We start from the raw sequence: 19,479 nt of genomic DNA, 5'->3' as shown, positions 1-19,479 counted from the left end.
GCGAAGGACTGAATATATCAGCCTCAACATATATATATATATATATATATATATATATATATATATATATATATATATATATATATATATATATATATATATATATATATATATATATATATATATATATATATATATATTCTCATCTTTTCTCCCTCCCCCCTCCAAGCAAGACAAGTCCTATCGATTGGTCCACGTCACTTTCTATTATCTTGCATGGTTTAAGAAATGTATAATTTTCGTTTTTTTTTCGAAGACGCGTCAAATCCTCTTTGGTCGTTCTTAAAACTGGTTAGGAAATAAAGCTTTCAATCAATCAGAACTATGGGTTTATTGTATCTTGGACGCTTAAACAACATTCACTCCGCAGACAACTCTTCCTCAATGACAGAAAAAAAAACACATTTTACAGATTTTCTGCTCTCCAAAATTTATACCATGTTACTTTACACCTTTAGGATTGCCATGACTGATAAACTAAGAAAACCAAAAATAAATGCAAAGTTCCTACACTGGGATAGATAGTCCCAATAATCTTTTTATTAGCACTGAAATTATAAAAAAAAAATCAAAAACGTTAAGTTATACTCAGTTAGTGCATAAACTTAACTCAGCTTTTTTTTTATACATTTAATAGGTTTACTTGAATAACCCTTGGCATCCATCAAAGTGAAAAAAAAAATGAATTCAACTCTTCAAAGTTGTATACAGTTTGTCACGACAGAAGATAAAAGTAACACAAAAATAGCTTTTCTGTAATTTTCGAGGGGAACATACATCAAGATGGCATTTTCAGAAGGAGGTTAAGCAGGAGCAACCAATGCGGAAACACAAAGTGATTACCACCGTATTCGTACAGTCTCCTTTAATCGCAGTCGACCAATATCATTTATTAAAAAAAAAAAACTAACAACAAACCAGATCCTCTTACAAAAAAACAATTGTAGCAAAATAAGTAGAAAATTTTGTCTCTTCCCATACCAACCCTCAAACCACAATTATGCCAAACTCCATTTATTATTTTTTTTTTTATAAGTAATCTGGTTTCTGACTATACTATCAGACAATTTTTGCATACGAATTTCTGCTTCAATCCTTCAATAGTTTATCATGTCAAATGGTTTTCCCCTCTTCTCTATTACCTGCTTTTCGACGTGTTTTTTTTTTCTTTCTCTTTTTCACTGTGAATTTGGAATTCGGCCCACCTGGGCATGTGACAGTCCATTTTTTAAGAATAAAATCTTATCGTTCGAAAATCTTATCTTATCGTACATCAATTACAGAAGACATTTTTCTGCTTTCTTCGAATTGTTTTGAAGAGGGAACGATCAGAGACAAAAAGCCAGGGCTTGGGTCATCCCTCCACCACCCAAAAACAAGCAGTTGAAATCATAGGTAACAAACTTTAATAAAGAAGATATCAATCAGCTAGTGCACAATTGGGATAGGTTCTGTAATTTCAAAGGAAAATATAATAAAAAATACGTTAAGAGAATGGCTGTCACACTTGAATAAATAGAATAAATTATTATTTTGAAAATTTCTATCACAGCATAGTTGTCGAATTTTAGTTTTACGTCAAACAAGCACTAGTAAATATATATATATATATATATATATATATCATGAAAAGAGAAATCACCAATGCAACAGCACAAACACAAAAAAAAAAAAAAAAAAAAAAAAAAAAAGAGAGAGACAGAAGGAGAACTGTTTTCCTAAATTAGTGATTAATATAGACCAGCACTTGAATGAGGCCTTAACCCTACTCATCCATACAATCACATAGGTCAAACAGCATAGCCATACACAATCAACCATAAAGAATAATCCATGGACAGGCAGCCATGTCGTCAATAAGTATAAGTCGTTATTTACCAAACAATAGAAAAAATAATATAGACAAATAATTCAGAGGCAACACCCAACATAAGGGCTCATCAGGAGAATACACTGGCCTATATAGGGTTTCGCCATTCTAAATTCTCTACCCAGCACAGTGTTGTGGCTACACAGAATATCCATTGCATCCCCGTGTCAGGTATCACCCCCAAAATACATGCCTATGAAATAAAAAAAAACAGCAAATGTAAAACAACCAAGTAAAACCAAAACAAGCTTATCCTGTTAATATATCTCTCTTTTTAGCAACAATAGGTAAACTAAATATTATAAATTTTTACCAAATCACAAATATTAACACATTGCAAAAAACCTGAATGAACTAAACAATTATAGAATTCATCTTTACCATGTGGCTAATTTTTAAGAAAATCCGCTCAATTAGAAACACAATTCAAAATAAATGGCGCTGCGACAACATTTCTCGAACCTCCGAAATTAGTTGAAAATTTCTTTAAGTATTTCTAGATAATTCTTTTGATATTTATTTAAAAGTTCTTTATAATGAAAACTAAATTTTTTAAATTGCCAAGTTAATTTATTTGCAGAAAAACCTCTTGATATCAATTTTTGGCTTAAGATTTTACATCTATTTTTAAAATCAATATAATTACTACAAATCCTTGCATAACGAAGTAACTGTGAGAAAAACGCTGAATATGTGATATTTGAGTGTATATTACTTTCAGGGAATGGGAATCTAATCACTTCAAAATCAAAATCATCCGTTTTATTATACATTTCAAAACTTAATTTATTATTATCACAAATATTAATATTTAAATCTAAGAAATGATCTTCATGACCAGCGCCATGACTAGGCTCAAGAATAAGCTCTGATGGATATATATTTTTAGAAATATCAATGAAATCCTTACAATTTAAGACCAAAATATCATCTAAATATCTTTTATTATTTGACAAAGCATGTTTTAAATTAATTGGATTATTCTTATCCATCATATATTTATATTCTAGTTGACTTAAAAACAAGTCAGCTATAAATGGGCTGGCATTCCCCCCAGGGGAATTCCCACAATTTGTTTGTACAAATCACCCCCAAATCTTATATAAGTATTGTATAAAACAAATTCTAATAACTCAAAAATCATATCCAAGCTGTAACATCTCAAGTTAACTGTAGTATTAAAGCAATTTGTCCATATAGCTTTTTTATTATAAATGTCTATTTTTAAGAACCTTTTACTAGATAAGAGGAAAGATTTCTTGATTAAAGTTTTTAAATTATCAAACTACATTAAGTGATAAATTAGTATACATTGTCGCAAAATTGAAAGACTCAATTCTTTTAGCTGAAACCATTGTTAAAGAATCTATCACCTGCAGTGAATTATTAACACTCCAATATGGATTAAAATTCGAAAAATTTTTAATACCAGAACAATACGTTTTAAGTTTATTTACAATTTCCTTTAAAATTAAAGAGAGTTCAGTAGCAGCAATGTGGGCTGGACATCTAGCTGCTCCAAAAATAAACCGTGGCTTATGGGGATTCTTATGAAATTTTACAGTCCAATATAGGAAAGAGAACTTTTTATCATTGTCATTTATTTTAATATTAAAATTTTTAAAAAAGTATTTCTTCAGTCTTTTCAATTAAATTCTCATCCTCTATATTTACCTTTTCGTAAACATTAGTTGTGCATAACTCCCTTTTTAAGATATCACAATACAGCTTCTGACGGTTTGTGGCAAAATTATTATTAGCTTTATCCACTGGCACAATTTCTAATTCATTCTTTAGATTAGCAATTGCTTGTTTAATCTTCGCATTATAAAATAATGATTTAGTGTTACTATTTTTTAAGTTAGAATATATTTTATTTCTTATTCTACTAATAATTGAATTCTTCCAACTTTGAAAACTCTCTTTATTTTTATTCTCTTTCTTACACCACTTATCAATAAATAAATCAAAATAATTTTCCAAGCCATCAAGAACACTCGATGGTTTCAGATGATGAGAAAGACGGAAATTAGCCCCTTTATTCATTATAATTTGAAGATCATCTTGCTTTATTATTGACAAGTCCCCTGTTATAACATGTTTGTAAGTAGGATTTACAAATGGGCCAAGTTGCTTACAATTACAAACCGGTTTCCAATTTATATCACTATCTAGTCTTTTTAGTATTAAATTATAATTAAAAATAATTTGCCCAATAGTTTTTGAAAATTTATAAGTTAAAACTGGACTATCATTATAATTCAAATTACTAGGAAGGGCCTGTTTCACATGCCTGTTTCACATATATCATCGAAAGAACTTGACATTCACGTCAAATATAATTCATTGTACAAAATACATATAAAAAAGAGTCAACACCTAGTTAAAAAGTCAAAAATAAAATGATAACAATAGAATTTATGAAAATACATAAAAAATATGATGAGTCAAAACTCAATTAAAAAGTCAAAAAGAAGAAATAAGTAGATAACAATAAAATTGACGACTAATTTTCCTGGCTGTTATATAACTCAACAAAATTCTTCGATATCTTTCATGTTTATTGGGGATAGGTGTCAGTTTGGGGACTTTTTGGGATTTTATACGGGACGGTCTTTTGCGGGTGGGAAGGTAGGGTTCAGGGATGATGGAACCTAATCGAAAAACAGAAGGCTCTTGGTACCCAAATGAAGGCATAAAACGTTCCTTCTCTCGGCTAACCTGATGAGCTTGAACTTACCAAGTAGATAATGTTATGGAACCTTTTCTTCACTATTTGTGATTCTCGTTTTTGGACATTTTCAATCTTATAAATACGCTCTGAAGAAAGACCAAAATGCCACACAGGGGGTCAAGAAAATTTTAACAGAAGTTTTAGAAGGGAAACCGAAGGGGAAGCTTGTTTTAGGAAATTTCAACATGGGCATCCCGCTTCAAATCAGCAGTAATTGTCACCCCAAGTAGTTTAGTGCATGTGACAGATTTTGGGAGGAATGGGGTCTGTGAAAGAAGGGGGTGGTTTTAAAAAATTAACGGTCATAATTGATGATTTATTAGCGTCAACTTTCATCTTTGACAAAAAACGCCTCCTGTGTGACATCGTCAAGAAATGTCATAATTGAGCTTTTAGTATTTCGTCGACAAACCTCAAGTGCAGACAGGTCGTCCATCGCTCCGTGTGGTTAGTCATGAGGCTATTAACCATTTAAGGAATAAAATGGGACACGTGTATAATAAAAAGGTGGGTGAAATATTTATTGTAATTTGCTGGGTTTCCTTTTCCTTGGTTACATCAAAAGTAATTTATTGTCTGAACAGGCATCGTGTGCATTTTTAACGTGTGGTCTAAGCTCAAGGAAATTCGAAAAAAGTAAAAAAAGGCAAATATGCGGAGAACCTAATATTATTTAAAGGAAATTTAGCTTACTCCCGTTACCATCAGTAAACAATTTATGTATGTATACGTATATCTAATTTTGTGGAAAGCAATCGTGCGTAGCTTTGCACCCCTTCTGCTTTATTTTACTTTTCATCACTCCTCTTAATACATTATTGTTCTATACAGAGAGCAAAAATAAATTAGTACTATTATATATAGATATATATTTGTATAATTAACGTAAATGGCGAAGGAAAGGCACAACTAATGGTAATTAATCTACAAGGAGGCGTTAAACCCAAATACGGCGTTTATTACGCATCTTCAATTGCTTGACCGACAGGAAGGGCATTACAGCACATTTTAAAATATTAACATATAAAAGAGAGCAAAAATCCACCACGGATGGTCTTGATTAGCCAGAGCGTATGACATAGGCTTTCTATAACTGTACTATATGTTTCAAACACCATCTTTGTTCTAAATTAAAATGGCAGAATTTTACGCGCTTAAGTTATACATCTTTGGGTGCTTTCCATGTCACCGAACTTTAAGAAATAACGTCTCACCCACTAGAATATATACGTTCCGCGTTTATAGAATGATTTCTGATTTTAGACGCGGAGAAGAATTAAAAATGGGCAGAACATCATAAGTCTTAGCCGTATAGAAATTAATGAAATTCCATAATTAATGAAGTCTACTTCTCTTTTTTATAGCGAAGTTCTTGCCTTGGACTATTGTCAGATTAGTATATTATAATTAGTATTAGTTTCATATAATTAGTATTACAATTATAATTATATATAATATATAAATTATATAAATATATACATAAATTATATAAATAAATATAAATAATTATATATTATATATAATATATACAATTATAAATATAATATAATTAGTATTTATAAAAATGTTTCAGATTTTCAAATCACAATCCTAAATAGATCGTTATACGTCCAGACCGTATTTAATGATGATTAAACACAGAAAGTAACGAAGCCTCTTCTCTTTAACCTCTGTTTATCACCACTCTACGTGGGATGTACCCTTTGATGTCATGTATCATATCAGAATCATGAAAAAGACGTACCTTCCGGTTGTATCTCTGTCTCAGACTGTTGGGTAGCAGAATCTGCAGCCCAGCTACCAATGGCCTCTGGACCAGTCTCTGATTCGATTGATGTAAACTTGGGCTCTTCTGGTGGCAACTGCTGCACCGGTGCAGCTTGAGGTGAAACTATTGGTGTAACCACTTTTTGGGGAATGACGTCGGGTGTAGGCTGTCTTTGATATATGGGTTGAGCCGGTTCAGGGACAGTCGGGATTTCAACAGGGGAAACAATGGTAGCATGTCCATTAACAATAGGAGGAGCCATTTCGGTTTCAACAATAGGATTCGGTTGAGGTTTTGTCTGAAAATTATCGTACAATAAACAATGAACATAAAACAGCTTACGTATATATAAGACACGCTAACTAGACTCAACATTTTACTTAACACACAAAATAAAAAAGGAAAAATATTTAAATAGAGCCAACAAAAAGCCATCGAAGCTACTATCTTCAACTACTTAAAGCTAGCACGGGCATGTGATTATACAGGATATAAAGAAATATCAATCAATAAATCCACAGGTTAAAATTACGAGCAATCCAGTACATAGAAGTCATTGCTTCTGTCCATTGTAGTAGAATTTGCTTGAAGTCGTCTACTGACATTCCATATAATTTCAAAGAGATTGGGAAACTTATTAGTTGGATCCAGTGACGCTATTTAACATTGGAAGATTACTAGCAATACTGAAAATTTAACATCTACTCATTTCATTTCAAAATTTCAAAGAAAATTTAAAAAACTGGTATTATTACTGAGCAATGTTATAGGATTAAGATTTAAATTCCACTATGAGTGATAGATCCTGTATGAAATAGGGCTAGGTAAGATTGGGAAAATCTTGGCAGGTTTAGTGAGCTACTTGAGTCTAAGACGAGAAGTCTACTGGTTTCTAATAGAGTATTTAGTTTACAACTTGTATTGCTAAAGAGAATAGATGGGGCAATGAAACTTGGACTGTAGGCATATGTATCCGAATTTCATGGTCAATTTGTGCCGTTATATTTTCAAATGAATCCGGTTAAAACTAACCTTAAACTAAGTAGCAAAGGAAGAACTCGAATTCAATTTTAAACCCTTCCTTTTAATATTCCCAATCTTAGACGCTTGATCTTTAGTCAAATATCTCACTGTTTGATCTTCTGGATCAAGAACAAGATAAATAATCAATACTTCCCGAATGCTCATAAGTATTTCTTGAAGATAACAAAGGATGCGATAAAATTCTTTGCAGTTTCTGGTAAAGCGTTATCACAAGAAATCGACATTGTATATACATCATAATAACTATGCCAATTGCTGCACTTTAAACGTTCTTTTTACCTGAATACTAAAGATATCCGGCGTGGGTTGGTCTATGGGAGAACTTCTATCTTCCACATCTTCACGTCCAGAGTCACTAGCATCCTCATTGTTGAAGACCTCATCCTATAAAAAAAAAGTAGTTATCAAAATCCACTAATCGAAATTAATACCTAAGAAAGAGGCTAATTCACAATTAGTGATAAGGAAAAAGTTAAAGAAGGATGGGTGGAACATTTTGAGAATGTAAAGTTGCAGGAAAAGATATAGATGAAAATGAAAAAGTTTGTGATACCTTGGATGAGAAGGAAGATTTGTTTAGTGAGGAAGAATTAGCGACAGTACTAAAAGGATTAAAAGATAATAAGGCTCCAGGTGCTGATAGTATGATTAATAAGTTTCTTAAATATGGTGACTCTGAGGTTAGGAACAAGCTACTGAAGATTATGAACATGATTTTTGAAAAAGGGGAAGTACCCAATGATTTTAGGAAAACCTTAATTAAATCACTGTATAAGAAAGGTGACAAGAGTGAGTGTCGTAATTATCGAGACGTTAGTCTGGTTTCTGTAGGTAGCAAATTACTGAGTAATATGATACTTTTTAGACTGAGAGACGCTGTAGACAAAGTATTAAGGGAAGAACAATGCGGTTTAGAAAAGGTAGAGGATGTGTCGACCATGTTTTCACTCTTAGGTTAATAATTGAGAAGTCCCTTCGTTGTCACACACCTTTGGTCCTCAGTTTTATCGATTATGAATAAGCTTTCAATTCTGTTGATAGAAGAGCGTTAACAAAGGTCTTATCGTTATATGGTATGCCAGAAAAATACATTAGAGTGATTTGTGCTATGTACGAGAATAACACTGCTGCGGTTAAGGTAGGAAGTGAGGTTAGCAACTGGTTTTGTATTAAATCAGGAGTTAAGCAGGATTGTGTTCTATCCCCCTTTATATAGATCATTTTGATGGACTTCGTCTTAAGGAGCACAGGAAAGGCAATTGGAGACCATGGAATCAAATGGGGAGGAAAAATGCTCCTGGACTAAAATTATGTTGATGTAAGCATATTAGATGAAAGTGTGAGCAAAATGAATGAATTTTTAGAGGTTTTGCGAGTTCAGGGTGCTAAAATAGAATTAAAAATTAATGTTCAGAAGACTAAGTCACTAAGGTAGGAATAAGTGAAGATGAAAAGGTGACACAGGGGTTAACGAAAAGATTGATCAGGTTGGGAGCTTCAGTTACATTGGTAGTATTATTAGTAAAGATGGTGGGAGCAGTGAAGATGTTAAAAGTAGACTAGCTAAGGCTCAGGGTGTTTTTTTCACAGTTAAAAAAAAAAGTTTGGAAGAACAGAAAGATATGTCTGCAAACCAAGATTAGAATATTGGAAGCTACAGTGATGACAGTGGTCAAATATGGCTCTGAAGCATGGGCACTCCGAAAAGCAGATAAAAATTTACTAGATGTTTTCCAGAGAAATTGCCAACGGATTGTTCTGGGTACCCGGCTGACTGACCGTATTTCAAACAGTAGGTTGTACGAAAAATGTGGTTCAATCCCGCTTTCTAGGGCTATAATGAAAGAAAGGTTGAGATGGCTAGGCCACGTTCTACGGATGAAGGATGACAGATTACCCAAGATTGTCCCTTTTGGCCAACCGTCTAGGGCTACACGGAAAGCAGGTCGTCCTTGTCTAGGTTGGGAGGATGTCATAAATAAAGATTTAAAGGAAATGGGAACTTCCTGGGAGGGTGTAAAGAGGGAGGCTTTAAATAGAATAGGTTAGAGGAGGAGCGTGCGTAGCTGTGTTGGCCTCAGGCGGCTTGGTGCTTCAGTGAGTTATTAGTAGTAGCAGTAGTAGTAAAGAGGCTAATTTAACATTGACGGTTATATTCACTTACGTTCAGTCATTTTGAAAATGAATTAATCAAAAAGAAGGGAATTTTATACATATTCTGAGAAAACACTTGATCTGTTCCAGAGTTGAACTATTATCACTTGCATGGACCACATGTATCAGAAAAGTGTAAAGCCAAAAATATTTATGATAAGAGTATATCAATTGATCCGTACAGCAAATCTGAATTTAATCAGTTGACACGAAGAATAAACTTATCATACGAAAAAAGAATGCAGAATTAATAACCCAATCGCAGAAGTTTAATATGCCTTCAAAAACGAAAACAATAATACACTAAACAACAATTTATTAAGTTGGGAAAAAGAAAAAAATTCTTGAGGTCATAAGTTTATATTTAACAATTTTGTATTACATATAAAGCAGAAGTGATCAATAATTATATCAACAGAATAAGAAGGAAAAGGGCTTAGACAGACAATTCGCTATTCCAAGAATTTCCATAACGGATTTCAAAATAGAAACAAAAATCTCCCCATAACGTTAATATATATATATATATATATATATATATATATATATATATATATATATATATATATATATATATATATATATATATATATACGTTTACTAGTTTGTTGAAATTGTGGCGTCAACTTAGTCAAGTCTGATGTCAGCCGTTTTAATACAAATACAAGTATCGGAATTTTTAAAAATGACATTAAAATGTTTTGAAAAATATAAATGTGTGAGAGACGTTAAGTATTACTAAAAATTCAGTATCTGATAATATTGCTCATGAAAAGGGACACTGAGATCAGCCCATGTATGACTTTATTCCAAGCTGTTTTCTGGATTTTTGTTGTTTTCGGCGGGGAGGGGGAGGAGGAAGTAATTTCAAAACTATAAAACCATTCTAATGATTCCAGGACTAATATAAACTTTTTATTTTTCTAGCTACATTGGTTTAGAAATTTTTCTTTAGAATACTCACATAAGAACAAAATAAAAAATACAGATATAAATACACAATTAAACCTGTATATATATATTGAATAATACACATTAGACAATCAACATCACAGAACCAGACCGTCAAAGGCCAACACGGTTAAACAAGCCCCCCCCCCTATTTATTGTATGAAGTTTCTACTTACTTCAAAAATACAAAATGACCTGCTCCTGCCCCATTCAAGAACGTCCTGCTTTTAGTTACCCCTCAGCCTGAACGGCAAAAAGCACAATTTTGGCAGTCTATCACCAGCGTTGTTCATACAACAATATATTCAAAGCTTAAGGAATGAACTCGAATGGACAAGGGAAGTAAGCCCACAACAAACGAGTAGATAAAAAGAGAAAACATTTTAGCCACAGGAAGAATACAAAGAATCCAGAAGTTTATGGTCGACCAGGTTCTTAGGACAGATTTCAAAAATTTTGTATAAGCGTTCTTTTAGAATTCTTTTTAGACCATATCTTATTGGCAATTAATGGCAATGAAGTACTCTGCGCAACTTTTAATGAAAAAAAAAACAACAACAAAAAACAAACAGACACCTATTTCACAAAAAATTCGATAGGGGGTAGAATTATTCCCCAGCTCGACTTGCCCGATTCCTGCCAACTTGGCGCGGACACCCAGTCTTCAGCAGTTGTGGGTGCGTCTTACTCTCAACTGGATTAGTGAAATTAGAAAGGTTAATTTTGAAGTATTGTAAGTATTCACGCCAGAGAAGAATAAAGCAGAAAAATTTGTCAAAATTTTGATGGCTATACAAAAATTCCGTCAATACTAACTGCCTTCTGTTGACGACCCTGGTGTAGTAATAACATCAACAGAAACAGTATAGCAAATAACAATAAGTCATGATTTTATCCTCTTTTTAGATGACAAGTTTCATAATTCCAGGCCGCTAAAAAGTCCAGGCCTGATATCCCAATTGTTAACTGTTTACCTAGGTTTGCTCCCTAGACTTGTGTCTGTTAAACTTCCTGTATTGTAATCAACAGATGAGTGAAGGGGAGTAACCTCCTTTTAAATAGCGTTCCGAATGGAGGTGCAACTTCTTACAAATCCGTTGTTCAAGTACAGTTTGCAGGGTGTGTCCTCTTGTAGAAGTAACTCATCGGATGGAGGGTAGAAGCACCTGTAGAAACTAGCCATTGACACCATATCAAGCCTCTCACAGATAGTAAAGCTACCGATTGGTGCTACAACTCGTCCTTGAGGGTCTATTCAGGACCTGGACATAGACCTTATGCATGAATTGTAAAGAGGAATAATCGTGATGTATGCCAAGGGTTCTTATATGAAAGAATTACACCCAGCTCTTTCACGCAAAAGGACCGGTTGCAATCGAGGAGTGCGCCCCAAAAAAGCCTAAGGATAGACTATTTGACACAATTTAAAAAATTCAGCTATCAATACAACAAAACTTATTTTTACCTGATATCTGAAAATGTCATTCCTAACGTAGTACTTGCGCGCAGCTTGGGTAGCCAACACGAATGTTTGCATAAATCTTCTCATAGGCATTCCATTGTTAGAAAGCTCCCCGATGACCTAGAAGAACTTTATTTTGTAAACGTTTGAAAAAATAAGCTAATAAAAACAAAAACTTGTTTTTATTTAAAAATGGTCCAGACATTTGTTTTACTTCCTCTTAGCGGTATATTTGCCAAAAGTGCATAAAAGAAGGCTGATCTTATCAAGGTTACGGATTATATTACAAATTATCATACGATTTTGAAGGTAGGGGTTGAGGACAGTAGTGGCCTGAAAATCAACTTTTGTAGAGGTTAAATCTAAAACAAAATAAATTCAGCATTTTCAGCCCCCCCCCCAAAGAAAAATTCAGATCCCCGCCCCCAAAAATATATACTTAATACGCGTTCTGCGATTATAAATTTGCTTACCCTGTTCTTTTGAAACTCCCGAAATTGCATTTCTACGAATAATACATTCAAACTCTCAGATATTAGCCAATTTCAAAACCCAAGTCATATTAGGTAAATTCAACTAAAATAAAACGGCATATCTAGTCGTCAACCATGACTGAGGTTGGCAGAAGAAATGAAAGATTGAACCCAGAAGATTTTTTGTAAAAACTATCCTCCCTCCCCCCCCCAAAAAAAAAATCGACTTTTCTTAACAATCTATCTTTAGTAGAGTGTTCATTCCTACTTCCTTCAATGGCCCTTGCTATGGTACCAACATACCACATCATATTGAATGACTAGTCATTATCTTAATCTTATCATACTCGAGATCAACATTCCATTTCGTTTAGTATTTACCAAGTGATATCATATCTTGCGAAACTTCTTGGATTACTTTAAACTCGCCATCAAAAACAAATGCATCGATTTATGATGCTTTAAATAATATTACAGAAACAAACTGACAAAAGAGAGCATGCAGAAACGGAAGTTAAACTGAACCCAAGGGTCTGCCGACGGCAAGTCTCTGCAATACGTCTTGGCACAGTGTTGAGTGTCGTTGACTAAGGTCGTTAATTTTGAAGAATAATTTCTGAATTGTCTCCCTTGGCCAAGGTCTGACTATCTGACTATCTCAGTTCTATGACTATCTACCTTAGTTTTGCACTAGGAATGACGCAAGGACGGATGATAGATAGACTTATCTATTAACAAATGAACTGACATCATTTTTATGCAATCACAATAAGGGCTTATGCTGGATTTGCCTCTCAGTCAATCGGACTATCTGTCTAGACTTTTTGAACAGACCCTTGGACAAGGTCTGACTGATATCACCTCTTGCGAAACTCCTTTGATTATTTTAAATTTGCGATCAAAAAGAAATGATCAATTACGATGGTTTAATTCCGTTTTAAACGAGGATATCAACGGACCGAGCCCGTTGATTTTTGAATTAAAATCGAATAGTTGTGGGCATCAAGTCATGGCTAATTGTAGAAAAAGCCAAGACAGATAGTTCAACTGAGTGAGAGGCGGTTCTGGCATTAACCCCCCTTAATAGGATTGTAATGCATTTTTATGAAACCCTTTCTGAATTTTTCTTATATTGTAGAGTCAAAACGCGGAGACTAAAAAGTAGAAGGTGACAAAAAATGGTGCATAAAAATGCTAATAACGTCGGAAAGTTTTAATTTATTCTAATCCTTAGCGTACATGAAAGTGTTAGTCTAAACCTTGAGCAACAATTTGTGAAATCTGTGTCCCTGGGACAAGGTCTATACTAGGCTGACTCGGGTAGTAAAGGGAATCTCGGGACTGTTTTTTCGTTGAAAGTCTAATAATGGCTTTCGTTGAAAGCCTGTAATGCGTGTGTTGTGCATGGACGCTTAATGTTCTTCATCCCCAGGATCAGCAGCGTAGAGAAGACTAGTTCCCAGCGCCATCCATTTTCTCTAAATTTTTGCCCACTTTTTGTACATAACTTGCACTTTTTTATTATTTCGACTAGCACAGGCAGTAGTGTTACTTGATTGATGACATAAGATAGAATTTTATTAATCCAATAAAAAGAAACAACCAACATCAAACATGGTAGATGCCTGCTGGTGTACAACTACATTTCTACCGTTTTTTATCCGCTAACATTTTGTTGTTACATTAAATCCATATAAACCCTTAAACAATTTTAAATTCATAAAGTATCAGCAGAATAATTCCTTTATTTTCAATCCTGATGAGTTAAAGATTTGAAAGGCAAAACTAGAAGGAAAAATTAAACCAGCAATCGATATTGTTTTCATTTCTCCCCTTCTCATTCTTAAGGGGATTCGGTACCTCAATCATTTTGCGAGCCTCAGAATCAGTTGGCCACCTCAAAGACAAAGGGTCCATGAGTAAATTCTTCTGGGGGACTAGCCGCCATTGAGAGCTATTGAATATCTGTGGCTTGGTCACGAAATTTGGTTTCGTGAAAAAATTTTACTTATAAATATTTCTACAAAACAAAAAAAAAAATCACCACAAAATTCACAATTACACAAAATTACATCTAATAATGTAAGTTTCATTGAATCTGAACATCTTTATTTCCGACACAAAAAAGGAAAAGTTAGATTGTTTTTCTAAGATTTCTTGGAAAATAGGCTCCAGCTGTTAGTTTTCAGTCATTCATTCGAATTCTATCAAAGCTCTACAAGTTATATCATGACCGCCCAATCAATTTTAAACAGTTTGGCTATAAAGTCTAAATAAAAATATAATGGACAAGATAGGGAAAGCCTTTAAGGCAAGGTATCGAACCACCTTTATGGGTTAAACCAGAGTTTTATTGAACATTACAATCAAACACCTATAGCAAATATTTCCTGATTATATACCGGGATTTTTTTTTAAGTATTGCATTACGCGAAACAGTTCCACGCATCTAACAAGACTGATAGAAACAATGATAATAATCAATCAGTTAGAGAAGAGGGCCTAAATGACTGCTGTTTGACAGCTCAAGCATCCTATGAAGCCTTTGTTGGTGGCATGGAAGAAGAACCGAAACGAGTGAAAACCAAACACAGAAACAGATTTGAGTTTCACCTACTACTCTATACCATTCCTTGCATTTCTTAGAATCCCTTTCTTGTTTTATTTTTTTTTTCACTTTGCTATTTACTCAAATTGTAAAATGAATAGGAGCAAGACTATTAATCTACAAATTTAATTAAAGGATAATGAAATTGAAGAGCAAAAGACACAAAAGGATGTTTTGACAAATAATAATAAGAAAAAATGGACCCTAAAAACCGACTTGACGTCAGGACATATCTTCTCACTGCTAAGTTCAAATCCGTTATTTCGTAAAAACTCGGTTACTAATATTTCCTTCCCATCTAGACTATTGAGTGCATTGAAAAGTTTAAGAACAGCCTGGAGAAATCTAATTTTTAGAGCCCTACCAAACTGTCAAAATTACCCTTGTTCACAGTTTTTCCCCTCTCCCTATGAACCCCGAACAGTACCAAGATGGTCTCCGTAATACGAGACCCCCTCACTCCTTCCACTGTCATTTTTACACCGTAGAGATGTATTTAAAATGTTTATTCTACCTGAATGACAACTCCTTTGTTGAGTGTTTCACATGCATCGATAAAGAAGATTTTGGTTTTCACATCCCTGAAATTTAGAGAAACAATACGACGGTGGATCTCTTCTTGTCCTTGGGCTGGTTCCGCGTTCATATCCCCAGGATTCAAGCCGCCATGGATAAATGAGGAATCATTGCTATAAAACCTAAAAAGAAACATTGGTGAGCATACTAAGTAATTATCAAACAAACACTGTTTATGCCAAACAGCTGCTCCTGGAAAAATAAAATACATATAAAAAGCGCAAAATTTTTTGATAATTGTAATATAAATACTGCGCACCACGTTTAAGTTTGTTATTACTATAAAACAATATATATATATATATATATATATATATATATATATAATGAAAAGAAAAATCACCAGTGCAACAGCACAAACATACATAAAAAAAGACAGAAGGAGAAAAGGAAGACTATTTTCCTATATTAGTGATTAATATAGATCAGCACTTGAATGAGGCCTTAACCTCATTCAATATATATATATATATATATATATATATATATATATATATATATATATATATATATATATATATATATATATATATAAATTTTGCCATTAAGCACTTAATACTATATAAGCTCGGTAATATATAGGAAACAGAGATGAGAGGCGAAAAGTTATATTAGTGAAACTAATGTGGGCAACTTTTGAGTCCATAATCAGTACCAACAACACGACGACTCGGGTACAAGAAAATTAAAATTATGCTTGTTACTCGGTCTGTGTGCACTATCCATTAGTTTGAATAATAAATGTATTGAGAGCTGCAGTTTTTTTCTATGTAATTTTCCTTAATGTGTAATGGTCTTTAGTTATTGTCTAGTTTTCAACAACCAATTATGAACCTACATAGTGGCAGTTGGTATTTTCATCACTGTTGCACATATTCTTCTTGTTTTTTTTTTCACGGGTTCTGTTAAATGCCTTTACACAAAATACAACAGTAAAGAATACACCAGTACAAAATACTCAACTCTACTTCTTCCTTTTGACAAAATATGACGAAATTAAGGATGACTTTCGTTGGTTACCATGCTCTGTATCCGCTCAACTTCTCTGACTGCCTCATCTTCTTTGCGCATCTTCCGACTCAAAACCTCGATCATACTTTATGCGAGGCTTATTCTTACAGTCGTTGGCACCTATGGCTTTTGTCAGCTCTTCATTAGCTTCTTGAAGAAACCTTTCTGCTACTTGTCTGTTCTTCTTTTCAACTGACTTCCAGATGTTCAATGGTCTTCTTCTCAGATCACATCATCTTTTTTTCTTCTTCTTTCCTTATGAACTCCTCAAAGTTTGCCTAGGTCTCTCTTTGAGCCAGTAGCAAAAATAAGACGACGAAAATCAAGCAAATATATTTCAACAGGGACCTCCGTCGTCAAGTCGTTATCAGTGCTCAAAAAAAAAAAAAACCTTCTAAAGTGAACTCTGCAAGAGGAGCAAAGACACCAGTGTCATTGCTCCTCTTGCAGAGTTCACTTCAGACGGTTAGATTTTTTTCTTTTTCTTTGAGCACTGAGAACGAATTGGCGGAGGTTCTCGTCGAAATATTTGCTTGATTTTCGTCTTCATATTTTGCTACTGGCTGATCAAATCCTCGTTTTTTTCACCTATTTGATTTTTTTCTTTCCACTTATTATTTCTTTTTTGGTTTCATACGTCATGTATAGCGAGTATGGTCTCAGAACATATTTACGATGAAGTCATGTTCCTAGGCAAACTCGGTTCCAGCAGGAGCAAGTTCCATTCATTACTAGCAGCTTCAGTATTCACACGGAAAGGCACAAACCCTACGATTTTCACAAAGTCGCTTGTTCTTGTCTCAGGACTCGAATCATTCAGCTGCAGGCACCAGAAATGCTGAGAGACACTTTGACCTAGTGGTTTCGCTTCAATATGGCGGCAAGCAGCTCTCACACTACTTCTGAAGTCCAGAGCATCAACTTTTTGTACCTTCAATAGGCATTCTTCCACACCTCACCGCATGCTACTTTATTGGATGTAAGAAAATCCCTGCTTGAATGGGCCCGGAAAAAGAAAAATGTGAAGTTTTTTCACAATTGTGAACCCAATGGGAGGCCTGACATTAAAAAAAGTAAAAGTAAAGAGTACAGCGTTAGACTTTACAGTCCCTACCGGCGGTGATCTCCGTTTCTTGGCCCTTCACCCAGGAAGTGCAATGGGGAGTTGGGGGCCAACCATCCTGTGTTTTCGACATTATGAAGCCTGACGTTATTTTATAGATATTTCAATGCTGATAGAATTTCATTAGACTTTGGCTCAGCTTTTATATTGGCAAAACCTTATGAAAAAAGTAGCAAAAAGAAAGACAGATATTTTTAATTTTATGATAAAGAAAAGGAGGAGCAAATTTAATCACAATTGCAACATCAATCAATTTCATAGTAACAAAACCTATAAAAACATTATCAGATGACAAAAATCTATTAGTTAGGAAAATTAGATTAGTAAGCAAAAAAGTTTGAACTTTATCAAATATATATATAAAAAAATTCTATATCTCATTGATTTTGGGGAAATAATACAGGGTCCCAATTTTCTTTGAAAATATCATGTTTTTAAGAATGTTACATTTTCACCAAGTAATATCGTAGTTGTGTTAATTCAAACATTGTTTTCACCTTTAATGTCTAGTTTTCCTTATTTTTGCTACTGGTATTTTATACTTTTAAATTCTCACTTTTATATTAAATTTTTATTCAAACTGAATGTTTTATTAATTAAATAAACTATTGAATAGTTTAGTAGTTGAACAGTTTTTGTAATTATTTTGTCATTCTGCTTTGTGTGGTGGGCTGTGGACTTGGGTATTGGATCTTCAACTAATATTATTTATGTTGTAAATATTGATGGGATCACCACAATCATGAGCTCTGTCTCTCCATGGTGACCCAGTGTAATTTATTTGTTATACGTATTGCATGGAGTTACCCACTGAGTGCACTGTACCAGCAAAAATCACTGAACAAATATTCTATAATTTAAAGCATCTTACCTATGAACAAAAAGAGGCTCCCTGTTAAGCATTGTATAATACTGCCGAACAAATTCAAATCCAACATATTGAGGACTAGGATTATCTTCCATCACCATTATATATGTAGTAACTGAAACAAGAAAAATAATTTGGTTCTGTTAAACAAGTGTGAATATAAATAAGGCTAAAATAATGCAACCAAACTCACGTTAATCCAAATCACGAAATCTATGTTAATCACGCAAAATCCAAAGGGACAATAGATTTCTCTACTGAACGGCTAATTTATTCTGCTGGTTGACTAATCTATTAAATTACTAGTGCTTCAAGTTAAAATTTTATTGCCACTCAAAATGTAAATGTTATTGTTGATTTCCATTTTTGTTGTAGTTTATTTTTCTTTTTTTAGTGTTTACTCCACGTCTTATCTTTTATTATAAGTGGCTTATAAATAAATATTATTATTATAGCTGAAAAGCTGTTCCAGAGAGGACCAGTCCTTGGAAGCTTGGAATTTGATACAAAGGAAAACAATTATTCAAGTGGTGTGACTGCTCAATCTAGCTTTAGCTTCATCTATAAGAGTTACAAATTATTTCCCATCTTAAATACTTCCCACACTGATAAACAAATAGAATATATGCTTGCAACTGTTTAATACATTCTAGTTAAAGCCAAGCTTTTGAAGTTTATACAAAAATCCCAATAAACACATCAAGAAATGGCTGATTCTCACTGGCTAAGAAAGAGATGTAAAACTCAATCTTCAAATGTGAATTTTCGATTAGTTTCCACAAATTCCAGGGGAACATTCAAAATTAAACCTTGAGCACCATAGGCTAAAAATTAACC

The 19,479-nt window shown here is 33.6% G+C and overlaps 1 protein-coding gene across 1 annotated transcript in view; it reads right to left on the bottom strand.

Moving 5' to 3' along the window:
* The window catches only part of LOC136041200 (ras GTPase-activating protein-binding protein 1-like), a 37,131-nt gene that overhangs the window by 12,048 nt on the left and 5,604 nt on the right, over positions 1-19,479 (bottom strand). The window contains exons 2-6 of the mRNA XM_065725773.1: positions 18,646-18,757; positions 15,579-15,762; positions 11,987-12,103; positions 7,696-7,800; positions 6,349-6,670 (exon numbers count right to left, since the gene is read on the bottom strand). Coding sequence (XP_065581845.1) covers positions 6,349-6,670; positions 7,696-7,800; positions 11,987-12,103; positions 15,579-15,762; positions 18,646-18,743 — 826 coding nt within the window. The 5' untranslated portion in view covers positions 18,744-18,757. The remainder of the gene's footprint in view (positions 1-6,348; positions 6,671-7,695; positions 7,801-11,986; positions 12,104-15,578; positions 15,763-18,645; positions 18,758-19,479) is intronic.

Source organism: Artemia franciscana, unplaced genomic scaffold, assembly GCF_032884065.1.
Source record: "Artemia franciscana unplaced genomic scaffold, ASM3288406v1 PGA_scaffold_1179, whole genome shotgun sequence".
NCBI lineage: Eukaryota > Metazoa > Arthropoda > Branchiopoda > Anostraca > Artemiidae > Artemia > Artemia franciscana.
This window is presented reverse-complemented; position numbering and strand designations above follow the sequence as displayed.